Source organism: Meles meles, chromosome 3, assembly GCF_922984935.1.
Source record: "Meles meles chromosome 3, mMelMel3.1 paternal haplotype, whole genome shotgun sequence".
Classification (NCBI taxonomy): domain Eukaryota; kingdom Metazoa; phylum Chordata; class Mammalia; order Carnivora; family Mustelidae; genus Meles; species Meles meles.
Genome location: NC_060068.1, coordinates 33,047,624 through 33,074,655, shown reverse-complemented (window position 1 = coordinate 33,074,655; position 27,032 = coordinate 33,047,624). Strand labels below are relative to the sequence as shown.

Sequence of the window (27,032 nt, the reverse complement as noted above, 5' to 3'; positions counted from 1 at the left end):
ACCCAGAGGGAAACAGACTGAGGATTCTCTCTTAGAGGGAGGTCTGAGTGCAGTTTGCTTTCCTCTAAACCTCCAAAAACCATCAAAAGCTGTCAAGGCAAGAGAAAACAAATGAACAAACAAACTTAAAAACCTCCAGAGAACAAAAGTCTGAAAAACCGGTTTCCTCAGAGCCCACCCCCTTGAGCAGGGCAGGAGGACTTAACTCAGGGAACACTGACTGAAAACCCATGCAGTAGGCCCCTCTCCCAGAAAGCCAACCAGAAAACAAAACAAAACAAAACGACAACAAGAGAACAACCACCACTACTTCATAGATACAACTTTTATTTTTAATTCGTTCCCACTATTCTGGTTCATTTTTTTTATAGATCATTTTTTAACCTATTTACCATCACAGTGAGATGTCCAGTACATCAAATTCCATAATAACATTTTAACCTGAACTTTTGATACAGAAGTGTATAATCCTACATCTCAGGCTGATTTCATGTATGTTCAGAGTGATCTGGTAGATAATCAGCTCACTTCAGGGGCCCAGTTGAAACAGGGTCCCCTACTTCTCCACCATCTTGTCCCACTCCTGGATGTAACTTTAGAGTCAAAATGATTCTCTTGTAAACAGCTTATGGGTAGATCCTGTCTTTTTATCCCATCTGCAACCCTGTGCCATTTCATTGGAGCATTTAGGCTGTTCTCATTGAGAGTGATTATTGGAAGATATGATTTTATTGCCATCATGTTGCCTGTGAAGTCCTTCTTTCTATAGATTGTCGCTGTAATTTCTGGTCTATATTACTCTTGGTGTTTTTCTTTTTTTATAGAACCCCCTTAATATTTTTTGCAGGGCTGGCTTGGTGGTCACATATTCTTTTAGTTTCTGCCAGTCTTGGAAATTCCTTATCTCTCTAGCCATTTTGAATGACAGTCTTGCTAGATAAAGTATCCTTGGCTGCATGTTCTTCTCATTTAGTATCCTGAATGTGTCTTTCCGCTGTTTCTGGCTTGCCAGGTCTCTGTGGACAGGTGTGACATTATTCTTATATTCCTCCCTCTGTGTATAAGCCGGGGATCCTGTGCTCTCTTCTCACTCACAATGCCAAAAATACACAATAACAATAAGCATGGTGGCTTTCACTTTCCATTCTCAGATATGGCTCTGTTTCTCAGAAAAGGAGCCCTCAGAACTTAAGTTTCATTTTCTGTTCTTGGAAATGCAGAGCTCTACACTGATGGCTGCTTCTCAACTACTGGCCAGATTCCTTTGAGGGTGGAGCAGTGGACAGAGATTATTTAAATCCTGCCTGTTCCTCACAGGCATTGTACATATTTAATCTCTGCAGTGACCACAGCAGCACACAGGGCCTGTTCCAGTGCAAGGCCAGTCTGTGCAACAGAGTGTTTCTGTTGTGGGCTACAGGGAGCACTTCAACCAGGCTCAGCACTTCGTGTGTTGTCAGGGGACACACTCAGAGCTCAACTCTGACACTGGAAGTCTCCTTCAGGAGCTGGTAAGCAAGAAACCACTGTGGATTGAGTACAGATCAAAAAATAGAATTACAGATCTATAGGTCTGAGGTTAGGATAGTCTGCAAAATTGATTTGGGGTGCTGTGGACATGGAATTCTGAGGGGCAGGATGTTTGGTAGATGCCTGTAAGTCAGAGTTTTTAACTATTTGGGACATTTTCAGAGGGTGGTTGGAGAACAAACCTTATTACTGTGAACTGCAGAAGGATCATGTGAATGTCTGGGGTGTCAATGGAAAGGGCTTTTCCCCCAAGAACTTCTAGATCAGACACCCCCCATCTCATACCTAAATACTTTCCCTGGGGAGACAATGCATGCATTATCTGTTAAAACAAAGTTCAAGTGAACAAATTTTAAAGAGCTATTGGATTTATTAAATGATTCATGAATCTAGCAAATAAGAAGGAGGTTCACTGAGCTGTAGGAATGGAAATGTTTTTAAAGGAAAAGAAGAAGGAAAAAGAAAGAAATTATTAACTAAGAATCACTTGTTTTAGTCGAGATTGCCCTCCTAAGGGGAAGGGGAAGGGTCTATCAGCAAATTTCCCATCGTTGATCAGGAAATTTGTACACTGACTGGTTAAATTATACATGCCCAGGGGAGTGAAACTGTAGTTAGGTTAGGTATTTGGTCTTGGTTTAATGAGTCCAGGCCTTAACTTAAGTGGCTTCTATGGCCCTGTGACTATGTGGCCCCTGTGGAACTTCTTTTTCACAATTTCCCTACTTTGATCAGATGCTCAGCTTAACTTAGAGATTGGTGCCAACTTGAGCTACTGTTCATTTGTTCTCACAGCTGTTGTTGATTCTCTCCATGGTATTCACATGTCGTGATGTTCTTCCTTAATCTCCACAAAATTCACTGGTGATGACTTTCAGGTACACAGTTTTGGTATCAGTCATCCCCTACATTCATTTTCTGAAGTTCCAGTCTCAGGGAGATTACTTGCTTGGTGGTTAGCATGTCTGAACATGCATTTAAAAATTTTTAAGAACACAAATGGTACCTGGCAGATTATTATTATTTTTATCAACAGATAGTTTTCAAAGGTTGGAGTGTACTTTGAAGCCATGGTACCCAGGACCCAAACACTCAAAACTGAATAATTCAAAGAAAGACTCCACTGAAGAATCATCTTTTCAAGCTAAGTGGCTTGTTCAGTGCTCATATGTAGTTGTGTTTCAATTTCCCCAAAAGTGTTAATCCGGATGCAGCAGGTGGTGTTGGTCACAGTATAGACAATTCTTACTCAGTTAAAAGATAATCAGAGTCTGTCTTATTGTCAATAAAATCTTTGGCTAGAGAGTCTAAGGATCTTTGCTGGGTAGCTATGCTCTTAGCAATGAATTCTGTATTATATTTGGGAGTTAAGGACAGGTTCCTAATCAAATTGTCCTGTAAATTTAATTGTTAACCAGGAAGCATAGCTCTGTCAAGGGAAGCAAATCCTGGGTCAAGAATGTGTCCTGGTTAGTCTTTTTTAACTCAGTGATGTAAATCCAAGGGAGCCAACCAATGTGATGTCATATTTCACTTGAGAAAATTTAGGGACATGATTAGATTTTTCTCTTAGCCTAAAATAAAAGGTTGTTTTACATTCTTCAGTTTATTCCCCCTTCTGAGCAACTGGCTCAGACATATAGCTAAGGGCATTATTTCTCCAAGACTATGTCAGAGTAAAGAAAAGGAGAAAAAGGAGAAAGGGCTTCACATTTAGTTAAAATATGAGGACTTGATCTGCTTTCTCGGGTGAAGGCTGTCTACTTCAATATTGGCTATTTATCTTCCTCAGTTTGACTTAGAGGTCCCTAGCATCTGTGAAGGACAATATGTCAGGTAAAGCCTTCTTTAGCAGTGAAATGCATACCCATGATTCAACACCTTCTAGTTTTGTAGTAATTTCAGTGGTTGGGAGCACTTGGTAAGATTCCTTTTGATCAAGTTCAAAAGCTGTATTTTTTTTGATGAGAGTTCCAGAATACCCAGTCACCAGACTCTAGACAATGACCAACAGTATCCTTTGAATTGAGATCTTGGAAGACATCTTTAACCTATTGATGACAGGCTAGATGGTAAAACACTAAATATTTTCCCATAGTTGGTCATACTAGCACGAGACAACAAGGGATCTCCAGAAGATTGTGTACCAGTAGACATTGGTCTGCCAGTGACTATGTTGTGTGAGGTGAGTTTACATTGTCCAAAGAGGGTACCTCAGAGTGTCAGCAAGTCCAAAGGCAATACCTTAGGGCACGGATGTCTGGTATTTTTTGCTAGTTTAAAAATTTTAAGTTTGAGGATCCCATTAGATCTCACAAAGTTGCCTGACGATTGAGGGTGATAGGGCCAGTGATGATTCCAAGAAGTTTGCAAGGTTTTTGTTAAAGGTGGTATAATTTGTCCAATGAAATGGCTGCCTCAATCACTAGAGATTATGGAAGGTATACCCATCTGGGAAATACGTTCTCTATCAGTTTCTGTGCCACTGTGAAGACATCAGCTTTGTAGCAGGGGAAATTTTCAGCCTAAATGAAAAATACACATATTGATAACCTGAACTAGGTGGCAATTAGATAAAGTTGAACTTCAGGTGTTCAAAAATACCAAAAGAGGAGGTATGAGGCCTCTGGGTTTTCAGGGAAACTGATAGGCAGCAATAAACACTGATGGAAATGCATTTACTTTACACCCAATAAAACACGATTCCTGACTTGGGATTATATTATAAAGCTGCAATGATCAAGATAATTCAATACTTATGGCACTCTCCTTAGATAAATTGTTCAAGCCATATTGTACTGCACAGTAACAGTGAAGGATGTAGATATTGGGGGGGGGGTGAAGGAACAGGGCCGGCTTTGTCATATTGTCAAGTGATTGACCTTATAAGAGCAAGGGAGTTAGAAGGACTGGGGAACAGGGTGTCAGGGGTATTATCAGATTTGGTAACCCAAACCTGGATGTCAGATCCACACCCAACTCCCTGCAAAGGCATTTAGATCACAAACAGCAAGCCTCTGCAAAAATGTTTGATACTTTGTCAAAAATTTAAATAGAAAATGAAAAATCCTATCATCTATAACATGGGTGTACCATGAAAGCATTATGCTAAGTAAAATAAATCAGACAGACAAATACTGCATGATCTAACTGATGTGTGGAATCTAAAAATAATAAAATAAAATAAGTTCATCGAAAAAAAGACCAGACTTGTGGAGAGGTGGAAGCACAAGTTAAGAAGGAGGAAATTGGAGGAAGTGATCAAAGATACAAGATTTCAGTTATAAGAGAAGTACTAGGGAGGTAATATATAACCTGATGACTATAGATAATGTCCCCATTTGATTTATCAGAACATTGTTAAGGCAATATATCTTAAGAGTTCTCATCACAAGAAGAACTGTTCTCTTTTTTCTTCTCTCTTTTCCTCTTATTGAGATGATGGGTGTTAGCTGAACCTATTGTTGTAACCGCACAGTATACTTCACAGTATATATAAATCAGATCATCATGCTATATGTCTTAAACTCATACAATGATATATACCCATTCTTCTTCAATAAAACTAATAAAACAATTTAAACAGAGTTACCCAATGACCCAGCAATTCCATTGCTAGGTATATACCCAAGAGTGGTGAAAACATACATCTAGGTAAAACCTGCATGCAAATGTTCACAGCAGCATTATTACAATAACCCCTCAGATGGAATTAACACAGTTGTCCACCCACTGTTCAATAGATAAAGAAAAGTGGTCTATCCATATAAGAGATCATTATTGGGCAAGGTAAAAAAATAAAAATAAAGTACAAATAAAAAATTTTAAAAAAAAGTACTGATACCTGCCACAACATGGATGAACCCCAAAACATTATGCTCAGTGAAAGCAGACAGCCCATTGGACTATGCATTCTGTGATTCCATTCATAGGAAATGTCCAGAAAAGGCAAATCCTTGGCTACAGAAAATATATTGCGGGTTTCCTAGATCTGAAGAGCAAATGGTATGAGGGAAAGAGAGATGGCAGTCAAGAGGTACAACATATCTTTTGAAGCACTGGGCGTTATAAACAAACAATGAGTCATGGAACACCATATCAAAAACTAATGATGTACTGTATGGTGACTAAAATAACACAATTTTTAAAAGGATATCTTTTGCATAAGGAAAATACTCTAAATTTGATTATGATGTGTGTACAACTTTGTGAATATATTCAAAGCTACTGAAAACTTTAAAGGCATGAATCATAGAATGTGTAAATTATGTTTCAATATTCATTGAAAAGAAAACCAGTAGAGGTGCTCATTTAGGAGATGTGCACATGCTAGGGGTTCAGAGGAGACCACTGAGGAATGTTCTGCAGCTGTTTTGCCAGTAGTCTGCTCCTAAGCAAGTTATAGACAGAGGGGACTTGAACAAAAGAACATCATGAGGGTCATTCAGTCAGGAGCCAGGCAGGTATAGGTACTTCTCCACCCAGACTGTTAAGTAGGATGTCCCACTGGGGAAGTCTGTAGGGTAGAAGTAAGCCTTTGCCAACTTTCCGTACCCTTCAATCCTGAGGACCCACATATCCTCACTGCATATATCTTCAAGAATAATTTATTTTTAACAACAGTGAAAATTGCATTTTCTACTGCATGAGGGCTTCCCTTCCAGACCTATCAGTGGGTTCTCCTGATGTTGCTGGAGATCGACCTCACATCCAACTCCTCAGATTTCGGCCTCAGAAGGACCTCAGTCCAGTGGTGCAGCTTCTTGATCATCTCCACCTACCCCCGCCTGCTTGTCTTTCCACAGCTGGGTCCTGATTGTATCACTGTCCCCCAGACTATGATGCTTTCATCCAACATGAGCCCTGAATTCACACACAATGAGGAAACTGCCAAGACTCCCAACTGAGTTTGCAGACAACTCAGCCCCAGGGCATTGTGAACATTTTCACATTGGAAACCGAGTCCCAGTGTTTTATCCTGTGAAGCAGGGAAGCTAGGCTACCACTTCACAGGACTTTACTGAAAGTTTTATTGTATGGTCCAGGTGAAGCTCTGGGCAGGCCCACCAGCAACCCTTTGGTGAATTCTCTCTGGTCTTCATAGGACCTCTGAGGAAGACTTTCCTCTCATTCTTCTTACTCCCTCCAACTCTTACCACAGTGCATGAAGATTCTGATCTGTGAGTCTGTCTGGGCTGGATCTTCTGCACGCCTGTTCTTGATTAATCTTCCTCAAGCTCTATTAGTTAAGCATTATTATTTCTGGTTACAAATGAAGACATAGTCTCACAGACAAGAAACAAGCTTTGAATTACAAAGCAATGATGGTAGATGATGGAGATCCAAGCAATGATGGAGATCCAAGACTTAAACCCACAGTTTGATTCTCTGTTTCTATCTAGACAGGAGGGGACAAGGGATCCTAGTTAATGCTGAATCTCCAGCCCCAGTGATGACTGGATGCTGATGCTACTTCTGGGGACCTGCGTCTACTTATAGTTATCAACTACCATTTACCCCTCCCTAGATGCACCCCAAATTAGTAAATTTTGGGAAAGAATGGAAATCACAGTACCATCTCTGTTCCCACGCTCACTCCACATTAAAGAAAATACACTGATTGGCAAGTGTGAGGGAAAATCCTACGAAGTGTCCCCACTTCTCAGGACTTTTTCAGGGAACTTGACCCTTCCTTGGGAGATAGAGATGCCTAAAGAAATGATCAGAGGATGCAGGGATTTCAGAGGGAAAGAAGCTCATGAAATATGATGTAATCACATCTCATCTGCTTTGAGACCAGAATCCACTGAGGCCTTTGCCCACAAAGACTGAAGTGTTCTCCACCAGGATCCCCTGTGACAAACTTGAAGTCCAATAGGTCAGCAAGAATGGTGTCTCCTCCTGCATGGAGTGGAGGTGCCCTGAGCCCAGTGAGGGAGTGAATGACATGGTGGTGAGGAAGAACATGTACGGATAATGCTGAATAAAAGATAAAAGATGGAGTCCTAGCCTGGGTTAGGCTGGAGGAATATTCTGGAATAAGAATACTTAAGAGTAGCCCTCCCTTATCCTTGTGCTCAAAGCTTTCTTTATGACCTCTCTTGACCATTCTTAGTAATACCCTGGGTTCTTGTTTATGGGGTACATAGAGTTTCTAGGAGACCTGAACTGCCATCATGACTCTACGGAGACAATCTCCTGGATGAGTTCCAGGCTCACTGATTTGGTTGTATGAAGGGGTTTCTTCTGTCCCTGAGCATACTGTGTATTCTTTTTTTTTATTCCTTTATTTGTTTATTTACAGCATAACAGTGTTCATTGTTTTGGCATCACACCCAGTGCTCCATGCAGTACGTGCCCTCCCTATTACCCACCACCTGGTTCCTCAACCTCCCACCCCACCCCACCCCACCCCACCCCCACCGCCCCTTCAAAACCCTCTGGTTGTTTTTCAGAGTCCATAGTCTCCCATGGTTCATCTCCCCTTCCAGTTTCCCTCAACTCCCTCTCCTCTCCACCTCCCCATGTCCTCCATGTTATTTGTTATGCTCCACAAATAAGTGAGACCATATGATACTTGACTCTCTCTGCTTGACTTATTTCGCTCAGCATAATTTCTTCCAGTCCCGTCCATGTTGCTACAAAAGTTGGGTATTCATCCTTTCTAATGGAGGCATAATACTCCATGGTGTATATGGACCACATCTTCCTTATCCATTCATCTGTTGAAGGGCATCTTGGTTCTTTCCACAGTTTGGCGACCGTGGCCATTGCTGCTATAAACATTGGGGTACAGATGGCCCTTCTTTTCACTACATCTGTATCTTTGGGGTAAATACCCAGCAGTGCAATTGCAGGGTCATAGGGAAGCTCTATTCTTAATTTCTTGAGGAGTCTCCACACTGTTCTCCAAAGTGGCTGCACTAACTTGCAATCCCACCAACAGTGGAAGAGGGTTCCCCTTTCTCCACATCCTCTCCAACACACGTTGTTTCCTGTCTTGCTAATTTTGGCCATTCTAATTGGTGTCAGGTGGTATCTCAATGTTGTTTTAATTTGAATCTCCCTGATAGCTAGTGATGATGAACATTTTTTCATGTGTCTGACAGCCATTTGTATGTCTTCATTGGAGAAGTGTCTGTTCATATCTTCTGCCCATTTTTCGATATGATTATCTGTTTTGTGTGTGTTGAGTTTGAGAAGTTCTTTATAGATCCTGGATATCAACCTTTTGTCTGTATTGTCATTTGCAAATATCTTCTCCCATTCCGTGGGTTGGCTCTTTGTTTTGTTGACTGTTTCCTTTGCTGTGCAGAAGCTTTTGATCTTGATGAAGTCCCAAAAGTTCATTTTTGCTTTTGTTTCCTTGGCCTTTGGAGACATATCTTGAAAGAAGTTGCTGTGGCTGATATCGAAGAGGTTACTGCCTATGGTCTCCTCTAGGATTCTGAAAGATTCCTGTCTCACGTTGAGGTCTTTTATCCATTTCGAGTTTATCTTTGTGTAGGGTGTAAGAGAATGGTCGAGTTTCATTCTTCTACATATCGCTGTCCAGTTTTCCCAGCACCATTTATTGAAGAGACTGTCTTTTTTCCATTGAATATTTTTTCCTGTTTTGTCGAAGATTATTTCACCATAGAGTTGAGGGTCCATATCTGGGCTCTCCACTCTATTCCACTGGTCTATGTGTCTGTTTTTATGCGAGTACCACGCTGTCTTGGTGATCACAGCTTTGTAGTGAAGCTTGAAATCAGGTAACGTCATGCCGCCAGTTTTGTTTTTGTTTTTCAAAATTTCCTTACCAATTCGGAGTCTCTTCTGATTCCATACAAATTTTAGGATTATTTGCTCCAGCTCTTTGAAAAATATCGGTGGAATTTTGATCGGAATGGCATTAAAAGTATAGATTGCTCTAGACAGTATAGACATTTTAACAATGTTTATTCTTCCAATCCAAGAGCATGGAACAGTCTTCCATCTTTTTGTGTCTTCTTCAATTTCTTTCATGAGTGTTCTGTAGTTCCTCGAGTACAGGTCCTTTACCTCTTTGGTTAGGTTTATTCCCAGGTATCTTATGGTTCTTGGTGCTCTAGTAAATGGAATCGATTCTCTAATTTCCCTTTCTCTATTTTCATTGTTAGTGTATAAGAAAGCCACTGATTTCTGTACATTGACTTTGTATCCTGCCACATTACTGAATTGCTGTATGAGTTCTAGTAGTTTGGGGGTGGAGTCTTTGGGGTTTTCCATATAAAGAATCATGTCATCTGCGAAGAGAGAGAGTTTGACTTCTTCCTTGCCAATTTGGATACCTTTTATTTCTCTTTGTTGTCTGATTGCCGTTGCTAGAACTTCTAATACTATGTTGAACAAGAGTGGTGAGAGTGGGCATCCTTGTCGTGCTCCTGATCTCAACGGGAAGGCTGCAAGCTTTTTCCCATTGAGGATGATATTTGCTGTGGGTCTTTCATAGATAGATTTTATGAAGTTCAGGAATGTTCCCTCTATCCCTATACTTTGAAGCGTTTTCATCAGGAACAGATGCTGGATTTTGTCAAATGCTTTTTCTGCATCAATTGAGAGGACCATGTGGTTCTTCTCTCTTCTCTTATTGATTTGTTCTATCACATTGATTGATTTGCGAATGTTGAACCAACCTTGCAACCCAGGGATGAATCCCACCTGGTCATGGTGGATCATCTTTTGAATGTGCTGCTGGATCCTGTTTGCTAGGATCTTGTTGAGAATCTTTGCATCCATATTCATCAGTGATATTGTTTGAAATTCTCCTTTTTGGTAGGGTCTTTGCCTGGTTTGGGGATCAGGCTGATGCTGGCTTCATAAAAAGAGTCTGGAAGTTTTCCTTCTGCTTCAATTTTTTGGAACAGCTTCAGGAGAATTGGTGTTATTTCTTCTTTGAAAGTTTGGTAGAATTCCCCAGGGAATCCGTCAGGTCCTGGGCTCTTGTTTTTTGGGAGGTTTTTGATCACTGCTTCAATCTCGTTACTAGATATTGGTCTATTCAGGTTGTCAATTTCTTCCTGATTCAATTTTGGGAGTTTGTAGTTTTCCAGGAATGCATCCATTTCATCTAGGTTGCTTAGCTTATTGGCATATAACTGTTGGTAATAATTTCTGATGATTGTTTCTATTTCCTTGGTGTTAGTTGTGATCTCTCCCTTTTCATTCATCATTTTATTAATTTGGGCTTTCTCTGTTTTCTTTTGGATTAGTGTGGCCAATGGTTTATCGATCTTATTGATTCTTTCAAAAAACCAGCTTCTAGTTTCATTGATACGTTCTACTGTATCTCTGGTTTCAACCTCATTGATCTCTGCTCTAATCTTGATTATTTCCCTTCTTGCGTGTGGAGTTGGTTTGATGTGTTGTTGATTCTCCAGTTCTTTAAGGTGTAGAGACAGCTGGTGTATTCTGGATTTTTCAATGTTTTTGAGGGAGGCTTGGATGGCTATGTATTTCCCCCTTAGAGCCGCCTTTGCTGTATCCCATAGGTTTTGGACCGAGGTGTCTTCATTCTCATTGGTTTTCATGAATTGTTTAAGTTCGTCTTTGATCTCCTGGTTGATCCAAGCATTCTTAAGCAAGGTGGTCTTTAGCTTCCAGGTGTTTGAGTTCCTTCTGAACTTTTCCTTGTGATTGAGCTCCAGTTTCAAAGCATTGTGATCGGAGAATATGCAGGGAATAATGTCAGTCTTTTGGTATCGGTTGAGTCCTGCTTTGTGACCCAGTATGTGGTCTATTCTGGAGAAGGTTCCATGTGCACTTGAGAAGAATGAATATTCTGTTGTTTTAGGGTGGAATGTTTTGTATATGTCGATGAGGTCCATCTGGTCCAATGTTTCATTCAATGCTCTTATTTCTTTATTAATTTTCTGCTTCGATGATCTGTCTATTTCTGAGAGAGGCGTATTAAGATCTCCTACTATTATTGTATTCCTATCAATATGACTCTTTATCTTGATTAATAGTTTTCTTATGTAATTGGGTGCTCCCATATTGGGGGCATAGATATTCACAATTGTTAGATCGTCTTGGCGGATAGTCCCTTTAAGAATTATGTAGTGTCCTTCTGTATCTCTGACTACAGTCTTTAGTTTAAAATCTAATTTATCTGATAGGAGAATCGCTACTCCAGCCTTCTTTTGAAGCCCATTGGCATGAAAGATGCTTCTCCATCCCTTCACTTTCAGTCTGGGTGTATCCTTAGGTTCAAAATGGGTCTCTTGTAGACAACATATGGATGGGTCCTGTCGTTTTATCCAATCTGCAACCCTGTGTCGTTTTATGGGCGCATTTAGGCCATTCACGTTGAGAGTGATTATTGAGAGATAGGTTTTTATTGACTTCGTGTTGCCTTTGAAGTCTTTCTGTCTATAGATTCTTTCTGTATTTCTGTTCAATGATATTCTTAGGATTTTTCCTCTCTTAAAGGACCCCCCTTAATATTTCCTGCAGTGTCGGCTTGGTGGTTGCCTAGTCTTTTAAGCCTTGCCGGTCTTGGAAACTCTTTATCTCTCCATCCATTTTAAATGTCAGTCTTGCTGGATAGAGTATTCTTGGTTGCATGTTCTTCTCATTTAGTACTCTGAATATATTTTGCCAGCCCTTCCTGGCTTTCCAGGCCTCTGTGGAAAGGTCTGACGTTATTCTAATGGGCTTTCCTCTGTATGTAAGAAGCTTCTTTGTCCTAGCTGCTTTTAAGAGGGTCTCTCTTGAAACAAAATTCCCCATTCTAACGATAAGGTGCCGTGAAGACTTTTGAGAATCAAAAATCTTGGGAGGAAATCTTTCTGCCTCTAGTACATGAACGTTGTTTCCATTTGTGAGATTGGGAAAATTTTCATAGACAACTTCTTCCACTATATCTTCTAGACTTCTTTCTTTTTCTTCCCCTTCAGGGATTCCAATAATTCTGACGTTGGAACGTTTCATGGCATCGTTTATTTCCCTGATTCTGTTTTCGTGGCTTCTGAGCTGTTTGTTCCAGGCTTCCTCCTGATCCTTTCTCTCTATCTCTTTGTCCTCCAGATCACTAATTCTATCTTCTGTCTCAGTTACCCTAGCTTTTAGAGAATTTAGATTGGATTGGAACTCATTGAGAGCATTTTGAACATCATCCCTGGTGGCTTTCAGTTCTGCCCTAACATTGTGAACATCATCCCTGGTGGCTTTCAGTTCTGCCCTAATCAATTCTGTTTGGTCATCCATGGCTTTCTCCAGCCTAGCTATTGCCTGGATAATTGTTAGTCTGAATTCCTTTTCTGACATATTGTCTATGTCAATAGCCATTAGCTCTGTTGCAGAAGGCCCATCCTCTGTATTTTTCTTCTGTTGGGTATTCCTCCTCCTAATCATTTTGGTAAGAGATGACTAAACAGATGCAGCTGGAGTTATCGATTGTGGTGCAGTCAATGTGCACCCTGGAACGCTTCTGTGCAATCAGGGTTCCCCACCCAAATGAGAGAAAAAAGCAAAGAAAAAGAAATAGAGAAGAAGAAAGAAAAAAAAGGGGGAAATAAAAAAGGAAAAAAAAAGAGAGAGAGAGATAGGAAAAAAAGGGAAGATACAAGAGAAGGCTCAGCCCAAATGGGCCACAAGGTAAGATTTGTGGAGTATACAAACAAAAACAGACAGACAAAAAGAGTGATAAAAGTATATGACAAGAGAAAAAAATATGTATATATAAGCAAAAAAAAAAAAAAAGGGAAGAACCTCATCAGAAAACACCCCAAGTATAAGGTTTATATATTATCAGGACAAACACAAATTCACAGAAACACTGACAGAAGGAAAAATTGGGAGAATGGTTATAGATTCTCAGTGTGGGTGAGGAAGTTTATTTTGATTCTTCCTGAAGGTATCTTGATGTTTTTGTTAAGGGACTCAACTTTCCTAAGTTACAGGGGGATTAGAAACTGGTTTGCCTATAGGGGTAGCATTGATTGGGGAAAGGGGATTACCTTGAAGTTTAACTCTATATGTATAGTAGAAAATAAAAATTAAACAAGAATAAACTAGACTAAACTAAGTTAAAATTAAAAAAGAATTAAAAAAATAGAAAAACAAAAGAAAAACACGGGTGTATGTATCAAAAAGTTCAGGTTAGAAGGTTATTAAAGAATTTGATGTACTGGACATCTCGGTGTGATGGTAAATAGGTTAAAAAATTATCTGTATGTATAAAAAAAAAAGAACCAGAATATTGGTAAAGAGTTAAAAATAAAAGTTGTATTTATGAAGTAATGGTGATTGTTCTCTTGTAGTCTTTTTTTTTTTTTCTTCCTTCCTGGTTGGTTTTCTGGGGGAGGGACCTGCCACGTGGGTTTTCAGACAATGATGTTCCCTGAGTTAGGTCCTCCCGCTCCCCTCAAGGGGGTGAGCTCTGAGGAAACTGTTTTTTTCAGCCTTTTGTTCTCTGGGGGTTTTTATGTTCTTTCATCTGCTTTCTCTCGCCTTGACAGCTTTTGATGGTTTTTGGAGGTTTAGAGGAGAGCGAACTGCACCCCGACCTCCCTCTCAGAGAGAAGCCCCAGAATGTTTTGGAAAAGCTGCTGGCTGAGTCGGTTCTGAGTCACTGTCCCTGGGGATGCGCTCCTTGTTGTACCCAAAACCAGGGCAGTGGTGGCTGTCTAGGCAGCTCCAGACCGCCAGAGAGGTTTGGAGCAGAGATCACCCACTGAGGTTTTCCCGCTGTCCCGGGCTGGGAATGTCTGGTTTTTCCGGATGCCAGAGCTCCAGGCTAGCGCCTATGAGCACGTATTCCGAGGGAGGGTGTGGGACGCGCGCGTTTCAGGATTGCTATCTGGCCAGGCTCCCAGCCCCTCACGGGAGCCAGACCCCACTCGTTCTCGGGGGCGCTGGCGTTCAGGAGCACTGGCGGCTCAGGGACCGAGGCCTGATTTCTCTGCCGCACTCTCTCTGGCTCAGCGCCAGGGGAGGCTGTCCTGGGTCGGGGGACTTAGGTCCCTGACCCTAACTGCCCAGGTTCCCACTATTACCCCCCCCCCCCGCGATACTTTGCTCCTTGTTTTTTTGAGTGCTTTCAACCAGACTCCAAGTTAATGCTGGTCCCCAGATGCAGAGCACTCTCGTGTTGGGGTATTACTTTCCAATCGGTCACCTCTGGTGGCTCCCTCCCCCTTTTGTTTATCTTCGGATATCAGTCCGACACTCCCAGTCTGCTTTACCTGCCACTGGCGTCTTCTGCTCCGGTAGAGATCCAGACGTGTATAATTCTGATCTCAGGCTGATTTCATGGGTGGTCGGAGTTCTTTGGTAGGTAATCAGCTCACTTTAGGGTACAGGTTGAAATGGTGCCTCCTCCTACTTCCCCGGCATCTTGACCCCCCTCACTGTGTATTCTTCTTGCCTATAAGTTTGACCCTAGTATGGGATGGGTAAGGCTGGATGACCTTATTCATGGTCCTGTGGGGCCCAGGCCAGCCAGAATATAAGACCTGGCCTAGAGCCCTTGAATTCTTTTCCTGGTTTGTCTAAATCCCATCACAACATCTCACCTTGATTTCTCATGTGCTAGATCAACTGAAAACAACCCTGTCTCTTCAAAAAGTTAAAGTCCAAGACAGTAATGTCTCATCCCGTATTAGAGGCTTGATATCATGAAAATACACAGGCAGATCTTGCACTTGCAGTAAATAATTCCCTAGACTCTACCTGGTGCCCTCAGTGCCCAGCAGGTATAGGACATATTTATGCTAGATGAATGGAGCATGATATACCATTGTACTCCTTTCACTTAGTTGTTGATGGGTAAATTAATCTTCCTTCCTAAATCTGTCACCTGAAATGCTGAATCCAGCTCATACACACCCTCATACACACATATGTATGTATACATACATACCCAAGGAAGTAGAGGGTGGGGAAGGGTATAACCCCTTCTATCCAGGATGGGAATGGCAGCTTAGCATATACCTACCCCTTTTCAGACCATTTCTGTGACTATGTCTGACCCAAACATGGTTTTTGCACATGTCCACTCACCTGAACCCAGGTTGGACCCCGATCCTGTCCCCTGATACCTGTTCATTTTGTCCCTCCCCTGCACCTAGTACTAGACAACCCTACTCATGAGACTTTTTAAGACAGTACTGTGCCCATGTGACATTGCCAGGTCAGGGTGGGAGATAGGTAACTCTGGGAGAGTTTGCAGAGTCTTCCAGGAGTGGTCCATGTGCAGATATTGCTGTGTGTTAGCCTCCAAGACATGGACACAGAGGTTGAGGAGAGGCTGTCAAAAATCATCCCAGGGAGCAAGTGGCCCCCCAAGCTCCCAACTTGCAGATCCTTCTCATGTTACATCTATGATCTCCTCTATCTGAACACGGTTTGAGGGTCCCTGAGTAAAGAAACATAGGCCTTTAGAGAGGGAGCTTAGAGAGCAGATTCAACTATCGAGGGAAGTTTTTCTTGCAAGAGAACCAGACCCTGCGAGCAGAGCTTTCAGTCTTCTGAAAGAGACCAGTCATAAAAGATGCATTTCACATAGGAATTAAGTACACACTCAACACACAGGCATGCATGCAAATGCATACACCTGAATAATGATTTGACCAACAGTTTGCCTACCCTTCATTTTGATCTACTGCATCTATTCCAATGGGTAACTTTTTTTTTCACTTTTTTAAAATTTCTTTTCAGCGTAACAGTATTCATTGTTTTTGCACCACACCCAGTGCTCCATGCAATACGTGCCCTCCCTATTATCCACCACCTGGTTCCCACCCCCTGCCCCTTCAAAACCCTCAGGTTGTTTTTCAGTGTCCATAGTCTCTCATGGTTCATCTTCCCTTCCAATTTCCTTCAACTCCAATGGGTAATTTTTTGAACTTTTGTTATAATACACCAAACAGATTTCATGACGTAAGGAGCTCAAGTCAGACGCTGTCATCTGTCCTGTTGTTTTCACACTTTACCCAGGCAGAACAGAATCACTCCAGCCCCTTGTTCAGAGCAGTGACCTCAGGAGAATGGTGTCTGCATTTCCCAGGGAGTATAGGTCTCTGGATTGTTCATGTGCCAGGGGCTCCAGGGACACTACACCAGACTCAGCACTTTTTGTTTTAGTAGAAACATAAAAAATCTCTGACATCAGAAATCTCCTTTCTCTCCAGGGCTGGTGAGTGAGCAAATAGCGTACTTGCAATGATGACATACTGACTTAATGCTTGGAGGATTGACGTGCAAGTCTGACTCATTGAAGGGTAAGATTTCATCCAGCTGTTCATGCCCTCCAATTTGGAGAAAAGAATACCACAGTCTGAAGATGCTTCTTTTTCTTCTTTTTTTATCAGAAAGTTTTAAGAAAATTTGGAATAAGCAGGATGTTTAATGGGTGTCTCCATTGGAAACTATCCCATCCTTTTTTTTTTTTTTTCAGCTAACAGTATTCATTGTTTTTGTACCACACCCAGTGCTCCATGCAATATGTGCCCTCCCTATTACACACCACCTGTTTCCCCAAACTCCCACCCCCTCCCCCTTCAAAACCCTCAGGTTGTTTTTCAGAGTCCGTACTCTCTCATGGTTAATGTCCCCTTCCAGTTTCCCTGAACTCCCTTCTCTTCTCGATCTCCCCATGTCCTCCATGTTCTTTGTTATGCTCCACAAATAAGTGAAACCATATGATACTTGACTCTCTCTGCTTGACTTATTTCACTCAGCATAATCCCCTCCAGTCCCATCCATGTTGCTACAAAAGTTCAGTATTCATACTTTCTGATGGAGGCATAATACTCCATCGTGTATATGGGCCACATCTTCCTTATCCATTCATCCGTTGAAGGGCATCTTGGTTCTTTCCACAGTTTGGCGACCGTGGCCATTGCTGCTATAAACATTGGGGTACAGAAGGCTCTTCTTTTCACTACGTCTGTGTCTTTGGGGTAAATACCCAGCAGTGCAATTGCAGGGTCATAGGGAATCTCTATTTTTAATTTCTTGAGGAATCTCCACACTGTTCTCCAAAGTGGCTGCACCAACTTGCATTCCCACCAACAGTGGAAGAGGGTTCCCCTTTCTCCACATCCTCTCCAACACACGTTGTTTCCTGTCTTGCTAATTTTGGCCATTCTAACTGGTGTCAGGTGATATCTCAATGTGGTTTTAATTTGAATCTCCCTGATAGCTAGTGATGATGAACATTTTTTCATGTGTCTGATAGCCATTTGTATGTCTTCATTGGAGAAGTGTCTGTTCATATCTTCTGCCCATTTTTCGATATGATTATCTGTTTTGTGTGTGTTGAGTTTGAGAAGTTCTTTATAGATCCTGGATATCAACCTTTTGTCTGTACTGTCATTTGCAAATATCTTCTCCCATTCTGTGGGTTGCCTTTTTGTTTTGTTGACTGTTTCCATTGCTGTGCAGAAGCTTTTGATCTTGATGAAGTCCCAAAAGTTCATTTTTGCTTTTGTTTCCTTGGCCTTTGGAGACATATCTTGAAAGAAATTGCTGTGACTGATATTGAAGAGGTTACTGCCTATGTTCCCCTCTAGGATTCTGTGGATTCCTGTCTCACGTTGAGGTCTTTTATCCATTTCGAGTTTATCTTTGTGTATGGTGTAAGAGAATGGTCGAGTTTCATTCTTCTACATATCGTTGTCCAGTTTTCCCAGCACCATTTATTGAAGAGACTGTCTTTTTTCCATTGTATATTTTTTCCTGTTTTGTTGAAGATTATTTGACCATAGAGCTGATAGTCCATATCTGGGCTCTCTACTCTGTTCCACTGGTCTATGTGTCTGTTTTTATGCCAGTACCATGCTGTCTTGGTGATCACAGCTTTGTAGTAAAGCTTGAAATCGGGTAACATGATGCCGCCAGTATTGTTTTTGTTTTTCAACATTTCCTTAGCAATTCAGGGACTCTTCTGATTCCATACAAATTTTAGAATTATTTGCTCCAACTCTTTGAAGAATACCAGTGGAATTGTGATCGGAATGGCATTAACAGTATAGATTACTCTAGGCAGTATAGACATTTTAACAATGTGTAGGCTTCTGATCCAAGAGCATGAAATGGTCTTCCATCTTTTTGTGTCTTCCTTAATTTCTTTCATGAGTGTTCTGTAGTTCCTTGAGTACAGATCCTTTACCTCTTTGGTTAGGTTTATTCCCAGGTATCTTATGGTTCTTAGTGCTATAATAAATGGAATTGATTCTCTCATTTCCCTTTCTGTATTTTCATTGTTAGTGTATAAGAAAGCCACTGATTTCTGTACATTGACTTTGTATCCTGCCACGTTACTGAATTGCTGTATGAGTTCTAGTAGTTTGGGGGTGGAGTCTTTGGGGTTTTCCATATAAAGAATCATGTCATCTGCAAAGAGAGAGAGTTTGACTTCTTCATTGCCAATTGGATACCTTTTATTTCTCTTTGTTTTCTCATTGCCGTTGCTAGGACTTCTAATACTATGTTGAACAAGAGTGGTGAGAGTGGGCATCCTTGTCGTGTTCCTGATCTCAACGGGAAGGCTGCAAGCTTTTTCCCATTGAGGATGATATTTGCTGTGGGTCTTTCATAGATTGATTTTATGAAGTTCAGGAATGTTCCCTCTATCCCTATACTTTGAAGCGTTTTCATCAGGAACAGATGCTGGATTTTGTCAAATGCTTTTTACTGCATCATTTGAGAGGACCATGTAGTTCTTCTGTCTTCTCTTATTGATTTCTTCTATCACATTGATTGATTTGTGAATGTTGAACCATCCTTGTAACCCAGGGATGAATCCCACCTGGTCATGGTGGATAATCTTTTGAATGTGCTGCTGGATCCTGTTTGCTAGGATCTTGTTGAGAATCTTTGCATCCATATTCATCAGTGATATTGGTCTGAAATTCTCCTTTTTGGTAGGGTCTTTACCTGGTTTGGGGATCAGGGTGATGCTGGCTTCATAAAAAGAGTCTGGACGTTTTCCTTCTGCTTCAAGTTTTTGAAACAGCTTCAGGAGATTTGGTGTTATTTCTTCTTTGAAAGTTTGGTAGAATTCCCCAGGGAATCCATCAGGTCCTGGGCTCTTGTTTTTTGGGAGGTTTTTGATCACTGCTTCAATCTTGTTACTAGATATCGGTCTATTCAGGTTGTCAATTTCTTCCTGGTTCAATTTTGGGAGTTTTTAGCTTTCCAGGAATGCATCCATTTCATCTAGGTTGCTTAGTGTATTGGCATATAACTGTTGGTAATAATTTCTGATGATTGTTTCTATTTCCTTGGTGTAAGTTGTGATCTCTCCTTTTTCATTCATAATTTCATGAATTTGGGCTTTTTCTCTTTTCTTTTGGATTACTGTGGCCAATGGTTTATTGATCTTATTGATTCTTTCAAAAAACTAGCTTCTAGTTTCATTGATACGTTCTACTGTATCTCTGGTTTCAACCTCATTGATCTCTGCTCTAATCTTGATTATTTCCCTTCTTGCATGTGAAATTGGTTTGATTTGTTATTGATTCTCCAGTTCTTTAAGGTGTAGAGAGAGCTGGTGTATTCTGATCTCAGGCCAATTTCATGGGTGATTGGAGTTCTTTGGTAGGTTATCAGCTCACTTAAGGGTACAGGTTGAAAAGGCCCCTCCTCCTACTTCCCCGCCATCTTGTCTTCCCAAAACTATCCCATCTTTAAAGGCAATCTCGCCTTTCATACAATAGAGCTACTTCAAAACTCAATGAGTTTTAATAATTTGTAGCATTGTAGAATAATTCTTTTGTTGGGAATTTATTCCCATCCATCCAGGCTATAACAAAACACCACAGACTGGGTTGCTTATGAACAGAAGTATACTTCTCATACTTCTCAAGTATAGGAATACCCAGATCAAGGCATCTTTGTTTCAGCATTTGGTGAGAGCTCACTTCCAAGGTGGACATGGCAGAATGGGCAGCTAGGTCTCCGAAGTCTCTAAATCTTGAGTCTCTGAAGCACTAATCCATTCATGATCATTCTGCCCTCATGCTAAGATACCATTCACAAATCTGCTGATTAATACCAGGGCTTTGAGCTTGTGAAATTAAGTGGAGGACACAAACAAACAGCTCCCAGCAGTCATAGAGATAAAAATCTGTCTGGGGAGATTCAGAGTCAAGAGTACTAACCATTACAGTATGGAGCTGCCATCGTCTGTGGAAGTTCAATTGACTTCCCACTCTCACCCGAGAATATAGCAACTTGTCCTGTTTCAGTATTCTTGAAATATAATTTTCTCTTTTGGGGATTCCCCATTTAACAAGTTATATCATCGGGGCACCTGAGTGGCTCAGTGGGTTGAGGCCTCTGCCTTCGGCTCAGGTCATGATCTCAGGGTCTTGGAATTGAGCCCCGCATCGGGCTCTCTGCTCAGCGGGGAGCCTGCTCCCCCCTCTCTCTCTGCCTGCGTCTCTGCCTGCTTGTGATCTCTTTCTGTCAAATAAATAAATAAAAATTTAAAAAACAAGTAATATCATCTTCATAAGTAAGCTGATAAATAAAGTCTTTAACACACATTTATTTTATATATTTTTGGGGAATCATGATTCTCCCTCTTCTGAAAATTTTCCTTGCAGGACTTGCAAGATGGGGATAAGCATTGAGCACATCCTTACTGGTAAAAGTATATGGTAGTCCCATAAGACACAACTGTGTAGGTATAAATATTTTTAAAATCACAATTTCCTCTCTCGTAGTAAATGATAAAAATTCCTTGAATTGCCATGATTTAATCAGATATCTATACTTCAAGTCTGTGCAGAATTGAATAGCGAAGATTAGAGCTCATATCTATTTCCTCTGCCACTTCCTGTTACATGATCTAAATATCACCCAAATTCTCTCATGAGGTGAGACAAATGGACATTAAGCTGCCATGAGGCAATTATTACCATAAGGACTAAGAGCTTGGCTATCCCTCTTATGGCACATACATCCTGGTGGGCTTTTCTCTGGCCCCTGCCTCTCCCAAAAGATAAGTCCTGACCATATTTGTTGCAAGGGATGGGAGGCGAATTATGTCTACAACTCTTCTGTGCTTCCCAATGCATTGGCCTGACTGATTCTTTCTGCAGAATGGAAGTGTGTTGGGCTCTGTATTGAAATTTTAGGAAAAGCAGAATGTCTGCAATAGTTTCTCATTGTTGTGTAATAAATTAACACAGATTTAACAGCTTAAGACACAACCCCAGATTTATTGGCTTCTAGTTCCAGAGAGAGTTATCCAAAATGAAATCTTAAAGGAGCCAAAATCAAGATGTCAATGGGTGATGGGTATTAAGAAGTGTACTTGTTGTGATGAGAATAGAGTATTATATGTAATGATGAATCACTAAATTCTACTCTGGAAACTAATATTACACTTTATGTTCACTAACCCTAATTTAAATTAAAAACTTGAAAGTAAGCCCAATGCGGGACTCGATCCCAGGACCCTGAGATCATGACCCGAGCCGAAGGCAGCGGCTAAAACAAATAAAATCAAGGTGTCAGCAAGGTTGCTTCCTTCTGTAGGCTCCGAGAGACAATCTATTTCTTTGTCTTCTCCAGCTTTGGAACCTGCCTGAATTCCTTATCTTGTGACCCTTCTTATATCTTTCTGGATCTTCACTTCTATCTCTGCCTCCATCACACCATCTCCTTTTCTTCATTTGGCCTTGCTTCCTTCTTATAAGGTTCACTGTGATTATATTGAGCCCGTTTGGATTAGCCAAGAAAATCTTTTCATCTAAAGATCCTGAACTTCTTCATACCAGCAAAATGCCTTTTGCTATGCAAGGTCACACATTCACAGACTCCGAGGTTCAGGATGTGAAAACTTTGAGTACTGTTACTCTCTATTCCACAGATCCTGACTCTTGTGACATAGGAAACATAATAGTAGACAAGTAGCTTCTACTGTAGCATGAAAACAAAATTCATCAGGAAAAGTAAATCAGAGTAACATTAATAAATGTGAGAGAATGGGAATGGGCTGTTGTGACCTGTGTGTTTCCTCACCTGACATTGTGTCTGTTCTGCTGCTCCATTTGTCTTCCTAATTCAATTTCCTTTTCCCACAGACGTTCCACAGTTAGCCAGCATGGATCAGTTCCTATATGACTTCCTGGGAGGAAAGAATTGTCAGCAGTTGGCCACCAACTTTATCCCTCACTACACCACATTAATCAGTAAGGTAGGGGGAATCCTCTCTCAAGAAAACCTTGATAGAATTCAAGCAACCCTTAAAGAGGCCAAGCTAAAAGATGTGGCTGACATAATTGAGGAATCACTTGTGGCAGCAGAGAATGCTCCACTGGATGTGGCTGTGATTGGAGAATCTGGCACTGGGAAGTCCAGTTTCATCAATGCCCTGCGAGGACTTAGTTATGAAGAGGAGGGTTCTGCAAGGGTTGGCGTTGTGGAGACTACCAAGAAGAGAACACCCTATCAACATCCCAGATATCCCAATGTGACCTTCTGGGACCTGCCTGGAACGGGAACCCCCAATTTCCAACCACATGAATATCTAGAAAGGGTGGAATTTGCTACCTATGACTTCTTCATCATGATTTCTTCCTCTCGGTTTAGCCTCAATGATGCTTTGCTGGCCAAAAGTATCAAAGAGATAGGCAAGAAGTTCTACTTTGTTAGAACCAAGGTGGACAATGATTTATATAATGAAGAGAAACGCAAACCCACATCTTTCAAAAGGGAGAGAGTGCTTCAGCAGATACGAGACAACTGCCTGGCTAACCTCAGCCACACTGGAGTGCCTGAGCCATGCATCTTCTTGGTCTCCAACTTTGATCTGGATGACTTTGATTTCCCAGCACTGGAAGAGACCCTGCTGAAGGAGCTCCCTGTTCATAAGCGCTACACCTTTGCGCTTCTGTTGCCCAATTTGTCCGATGCTTCCATTGAGATGAAGAGAGCTTTGCTCAAGGAGAAGATCTGGCTGGATGCCCTAAAATCATCTGCTTTGAGCTTCATCCCCTTCATGGCCTGCTTTAATGGCTTTGATTTTCCCCAGCAGGAAAAGTGCTTGAAACATTACCAGAGCCATTTTGGTTTGGATGAGAAGTCACTCAAAGGGACTGCAGAGAAGCTGAACATGTCTTTGGAGGATATCAAGAGTTTCACCAAATCCTTGAATTTCCGGTTCCTTATGCAGGATGACAACATAGCAGATAAGGCCATGAACTGTGCTGAAAGCTATTGTTCAATAAATGGAGGCCTGCCATCCACCATCTTCCAGTTTTTTAAAATCTACTTTCTACGTTTGAAATTTATCGATACAGTGGCTGATGATGCTAAAATTCTCTTGAATAAGACTTTAGAGAGCTTAAGCCTCAGAAAATGACACAGAGATGGCTCAGAATGCCAAAAAAAAAAAAAAAAACAAAAAAATGGGCCTCAGGCCTTGTGTTTTGTAAGTGGGATCCTCTTCGACCCACCAACAAGGCCAGATCTTTCCTAAAGTGGAGAGAAAGTCTCTTCATTGGACAAAAGCATTGCTCCATATTGATACTCCACTGCCATCAAAAAGGGATTTAACAATGACCTATCTCTTTCTTCATTCTTTCAGCTATTTTTCTGAAATCATGTTATAAAATGCATTCTATGGTTTTCATTAATTTCTATGTGTTATGAAGTAGTTTACATTTGCTCCATTTACTAAGATAATAAACATTTGGTAACAATCAAGATAACTGTTGTTCACTGGCTTTTCATGAATGATTTTCTCCAGTCATCAGATCAATGCCCTTCTCACCAGAGTAAGGGCAATCCACAACTATAGGCACATATCTAAGTGAATAATTTAGTGTGTACTGGAACACTATAGCAGGAAGGAAGGAAATTGAAAGAGGACTGGAAAATGTTCCAGGATGTCATATTTTCAGATACTACAGGGGAACAGAGGGAAGGGAACAAAGTCAGGATTTATCTTTCTAAGACTTTACAACATTAGATGAGATGAGAGACCTGTGAACAGGAAACAGTGAGGGACAGGAGGTATGAGAGAGTGAAGTTGAGTTAGGAATGAGACTGGAAAGCAAAGATGAATTCAATTAGACAAGCTGGAGGAATAATGTGCTTCACTTTCACCCAAATTTCCACATCAGACTTGTGAAATGGGACCAGAAAAATCAACAATACCTGCTTCAAGGCTCAAAGATAAGAACCCTGCTCTTATTATAACTGAGATTTTTCCACATCTTCCCCATCACTGGTGTAAGATAGATATTTTATGGTGTAACAGGTATACATGGAGGAGGTTGCCCTCAGATGCCTTATTACTCTGAAGGCTCACCCCAGAGAACTGAGAGCACAGATGTAAAGAGGAGAGCACTACTAGCCCACAATGTCCCAACTACTGCTTGCTCCCCCACTGCTCAGTAGAGGTCTGCAGGAGGGCAGAAATGAGTCAGAAAGGGAGAAAGTGAATGATTGTGCTACTTCATGCATAATGCATATGTGAAATATTCAAAGGGAAGGCACTCTTGACCCTCCTGTATGGCCACATTGCATTTAACAATTTTTGTTCCTTAGATTTTCATACATGTTCCCAGTGCAGAATCAACACTAGCAAGATCTAGGCTGCTTACTTTCTTGCCACCAAATCCCATGTATTCTTATAAAGAGCATGGACAGTAAGCAAATACTCCATCTTTCTCATCTCATCAACGAGATGTGGCTGATACTGGTCTTATACAACCTTCCCCTCCTCCAGAAGTCATGACCTTTTCAAGATCCCTGGGCCTTTTATTTCCAACTTAGTGGTCTTTTTTTTTTTAAGATTTTATTTATTTATTTATTTGATAGACAGTGGTGAAGTCGTGATGACAAGTAGGTGAAGAGGCAGGCAGAGAGTGAGGAAGGAAAGCAGGCACCCTGCTTCACAGAAAGCCCAACACAGGGTCCAATCCTAGGACCCTGGACCACGACCTGAGCTGAAGGCAGAAGCTTTAACCCACTGAGCCACCGAGGCACCCCCCAATTTAGCTGTGTCAAATTAAGACAGAAAAAGACAAATTCAAAGGGTCCATATGGGTCCTTTGGGGAAGACACTTGTGAAAAGATGAGAGCTACAAATACATACATCTGTGGGGTTTATTTTAAAGTACACTTTTTTTTTCAGATGAGACAAGAAAATGAATCTTTCACTGTAGGAAAGAACTCAGAAGTCAGAGAATAAGTTTTAGTGCTTTGGTTTTATCAGACTCATCCTAAGGTTAATAAGAGTGTTCATGTGCCTGGCTGGCATATATAAAAGACCTAAAGATTCCCCTGGCAGTACAAAGTGTGAAAGAGGGAACTATTGAGAGGGTAGAGGGGTGTTAGGGTCTGGGAGGAGGAGGAGATAGAGCTGTGAGGTGTCTGCAATCCAAGGCACGTGAGCCTAGTCAATCAATGGTAGCATTCAATTTTGGGTCTTTCTCATGTCACCCTGCAAGACTCAGTCAGTGTCTGTCTGAGGGGGCTCCTGAAGCTTCTCTAGAAGGCACCATGATGACTGGCCATCCCTTTGGCATCTGGGTTGAGCCCTGTCATTCAGAAGCCCTCAATAAGCTCTCACTGTGACAACTTTTTTGTTCCCCCATGACGTCCCCTTGAAGACAAAACTCCCTCTCTTGACCTAAATTTGAAGGTAGTAACTCAGATCACTAGAGATTTGGTGTTCTTAAGAAAGGGGAAACACCTCACCCTTAATCCTCCATGCTTCTGTCTGAAGATATCTTGTAGTCTTCTTACCAGCTGGGTTAGTGGTAATACAGTCTGTGTCCTAACTTCTGTCTAGCTCAAGGTCTGTGAGATGACATACTGTTTCTCTGAAGTAGGACATTTTTGGAGCAGGTGATGTGAAATTCCAGCTCCCAGGTCAGCTGGACTTCTCTCTCCTATTGCAGCAGCCCCAAGTCAACCCAGCAAGGGACAAATGACACATTTTGGGGAACATCATCAAGAAAAAGGGAGGTAAACTTTAATGATCTTTGTTGAGATGCCTTTTCTCCTGCATAATTGTAATGACAGAACTTTAATTGAAAGCTAATTGTGGACCAAGTTACTTCTATCATGTTTGACACCCATAGCAAGATGAGTTTATCACCTACTTTTTTCAAATGCAGCCCAGATTTTTTAGTCATTTGCCAAAAATCACAAAAGTGGGTAATGAAGAAAGTGGGATTGGTCTGGACTCTCTTTTTATCACTTGCTCTTTGTGGCTTTTTCTTTTGGTGTCCAAACCAAAGCCTCAGTTGCGCCTCTATCCACATTTGAAGCTTCCCATCTGGATCACAACATACCCGATACGTTGACTTCAGATCAGATGCTGCACAGGTTAGCTGCTTCCCCCAGAACAATAAGACTTTATAAATGAAAACAATGGCAACAAAACCAACTGTGTGTTAATCTGAGAAAGGTTGCTACTCTACACAATGAATAATAGAAAGCTTAAATAAAAAAAATAAATAAAAAAGAAAGAAACAAACAAACAAAAAAGAATCGAAAGCTTACCAACA

The 27,032-nt window shown here is 41.2% G+C and overlaps 1 protein-coding gene across 2 annotated transcripts; it reads left to right on the top strand.

Annotated features, from left to right (window-relative positions):
- Positions 1 to 1,251: 1,251 nt before the first annotated feature.
- Positions 1,252 to 24,216, top strand: LOC123938972 (T-cell-specific guanine nucleotide triphosphate-binding protein 2-like). 2 transcript variants are annotated; one of them, XM_046000784.1, is made up of 3 exons: positions 1,252 to 1,511; positions 16,686 to 16,775; positions 22,593 to 24,216. In XM_046000784.1, the coding sequence occupies exons 2-3, from the start codon at positions 16,736 to 16,738 to the stop codon at positions 23,870 to 23,872; spliced, it is 1,320 nt and encodes a 439-aa protein (XP_045856740.1). In that variant the 5' UTR covers positions 1,252 to 1,511; positions 16,686 to 16,735; the 3' UTR covers positions 23,873 to 24,216. The 2 variants fall into 2 exon arrangements, with proteins under 2 accessions (XP_045856740.1, XP_045856741.1); XM_046000785.1 differs by lacking the exon at positions 16,686 to 16,775.
- Positions 24,217 to 27,032: the final 2,816 nt, after the last annotated feature.